This window comes from Miscanthus floridulus, chromosome 3 (assembly GCF_019320115.1).
Source record: "Miscanthus floridulus cultivar M001 chromosome 3, ASM1932011v1, whole genome shotgun sequence".
NCBI lineage: Eukaryota > Viridiplantae > Streptophyta > Magnoliopsida > Poales > Poaceae > Miscanthus > Miscanthus floridulus.
Genome location: NC_089582.1, coordinates 49,242,936 through 49,245,597, shown reverse-complemented (window position 1 = coordinate 49,245,597; position 2,662 = coordinate 49,242,936). Strand labels below are relative to the sequence as shown.

General features: G+C 53.2%; 1 protein-coding gene across 1 annotated transcript; it reads left to right on the top strand.

Moving 5' to 3' along the window:
• Nucleotides 1-349: 349 nt before the first annotated feature.
• On the top strand, nucleotides 350-2,330 carry LOC136543711 (4-hydroxyphenylpyruvate dioxygenase-like). Its single transcript, XM_066536086.1, has 2 exons — nucleotides 350-1,647; nucleotides 2,219-2,330. Exons 1-2 carry the CDS (start codon nucleotides 350-352, stop codon nucleotides 2,328-2,330), a joined length of 1,410 nt encoding a protein of 469 aa, XP_066392183.1.
• Nucleotides 2,331-2,662: the final 332 nt, after the last annotated feature.

Sequence of the window (2,662 nt, the reverse complement as noted above, 5' to 3'; positions counted from 1 at the left end):
AGGAAGAGATGGTGTTTGGGCATCCTGCACGGGAGGAACGTGGATTCGGTCTTTATATGGGAGGGTGCTAGGATTTGGCTGGGAAGAAGCTGCCCCTGTGTAAATAAAATCGTGTGAACTTCAATTACGACTTGCAAGATACCAAACAATAATATATGCATACACAACATCGATGGAGAAAACGCAAAACACGAGGTCGATGGTGTGAAAGCATGCGATATCGAGACCAAGACCCCGTACACTTGTTGCCTATATATAAACAAGCGAGGACACAGCACTGGATATACCGCTGAGCCACAAGCCCATAACACATTTACACAAGCTAGCTTAACTGCTGAAACAAACAGACATGATGAATGCCCACGCCCGCCTAGTTGTGGCCTCCACGGCTTTCACCCATGCCCTCCCGCCAAACCCTAAACTCTCCAGCAGCATCCGATCACGATGCACCCCACGCCGCCCATCGCTTCCGATGCCATCACTTCGACAACTCCCGACTACTCTCCAAGCAACCAAGACGCTGCACCCAACGACGACGCCCGTCGTCACCGCGGACCGCGCTGCCGGCAGCTTCGCTGGCACCGACCGCTTCCATGTGATCGACTTCCACCACGTCGAGTTCTGGTGCGCCGACGCCGCATCCGCTGCCGGCCGCTTCTCCTTCGCGCTTGGGGTGCCACTGGCTGCGCACTCCGATCTCACCACGGGGAACACCGCACACGCCTCCCACCTGCTGCGCTCGCGCTCTGGACCTCTCGCGTTCCTCTTCACCGCCCCGTACGCGCGGCACATCAGCGCCGACGACGACGCTGGCGCGACGGCCGCCGCTTCCAACTCCTCCCCCGTGGTGCCCTCCTTCTCGGCCGACGCCGCGCGTCGCTTCGCCGCCGACTACGGCCTCGCGGTGCGCGCCGTCGCGGTCCGTGTCTCCGACGCCGCCGAGGCGTTCCGCGCCAGCGTCGCCGCGGGTGCGCGCCCGGCCTTCTCCCCAGCCGAGCTCGGCCGCGGCTTCGTGTTTGCGGAGGTCGAGCTCTACGGAGACGCCGTCCTCCGTTTCGTGAGCTACCCGGCCGACACGGACGTAGCCTTCCTGCCCGGGTTCGAGAGCGTCGTGAGCTCATCAGAGTGTCCGGACTACGGACTCAACCGGTTCGACCATATCGTCGGCGGCGTGCCAGACCTGGCTCCGGTCGCCGCGTACATCGCCGGGTTCACAGGCTTCCACGAATTCGACAGGGTCAACGGGGACGAAATAGGCACGGCCGAGAGCTCGCTCAACGGCCTGGTGCTCGCCAACAGCTCGGAGAACGTGCTTCTCACGCTCCTGGAGCCGGTGCAGGGCACCAAGCGCCGGAGCCAGATACAGACGTTCCTGGACCACCATGGCGGGCCAGGCGTGCAGCACCTGGCGATGACCAGCGACGACCTTCTCGGCGCGCTGAGGGAGATACGTGCGCGGTCCTCCATAGGCGGCTTCGAGCTCCTGCCACCGCCGCCTCCCAGCTACTATGACAGTGTAAGGCGGCTCGCTGGGGACGTGCTGTCCGAGGCACAAATTAAGGAGTGCCAAGAGCTCGGCGTGCGGGTGGACAGGGCTGACAGTGACGGAGTTGTGCTTCAAACCTTCACCAAGGCTGCTGGAGACAGGTAATAATCGCGTCCTTTGCATGCATGTTTTGTTGATACGTTGTCTGATTCACCTCAATCCACATGTGTGTTGAGATGAATTGGGGTGAAATTTAGTTCAAGTTTCACATCAATTCACCCCAACATATGTAAATTGATGTCAATCCGAGTACATTTAAACAAGGCCTAAATCTTCGACTAATTGCATCCATGTTCCCCTACTATATAAAACAACCTAGTACAGTACAAAAGAATCTATCCTTTATTATTTGTCTTAAAAAAAGCTATAACAATGAAACGTGTTATATATGCATGTTGACTTAAATATTCAACTAATTACATCAGTATTCTCTATTCTGGTACTACAAAAACCTAAGGTACTACTCTTTCATTCTAAATTATAAGTGTTCTGAGTTTTTAAAATACATAATTAATTTTATTTAAATACCTAGACATAGTCTATATTTAAATGTATAACAAAAATAATATACCTAGAAAACCTAGAACAATTTATAATTCGAAATGGAGGTAGTACTGTCCTTTTTTATTTTTTCTTAAAAAAAGATCACAATAAAACTTGTTATATATGCAGGCCAACCTTGCTCTTGGAGTTTATCCAGAGGATCGGGTGCGTGGAGATAGATGAGAACGGGAAGGAGCACCAGAGGGGTGGCTGCGTGCCATCACTCGGCAAAGCTGGATAAACTCGCAGCTGAAAAAAAAAATTGCAAATTTCCCAGCTTTGTCGAGTGCCAACACTCGGCAAAGAAGTCTTTGCCGAGTGCCAGGGGTGTGGCACTCGGCAAAGCTGGGAAAAAAATGCCGCAAAAAACAGCCACTTCCCCAGTTTTGCCGAGTGACACAGCCTGGCACTCGGCAAAGAGGTCAATTTTGTCGAGTGCCACAGCCTGGCACTCGGCAAAGAGGTCAATTTTGCCGAGTGCCAGATGGTACCACTCGGCAAAGACTATTTTTAAAAAGATTTTTTTTAAAAAATTGTTTCTTTGCCGAGTGCTCAGCCCTGGCTCTCGGCAAA

Excerpts from the sequence above, each read along its gene's own strand:
- LOC136543711 (XM_066536086.1), top strand. The coding sequence starts at position 350 with ATGATGAATGCCCACGCCCGCCTAGTTGTGGCCTCCACGGCTTTCACC. Across the intron at positions 1,648-2,218 it reads ACCAAGGCTGCTGGAGACAG|GCCAACCTTGCTCTTGGAGT; the intron begins GTAATAATCGCG and ends TTATATATGCAG.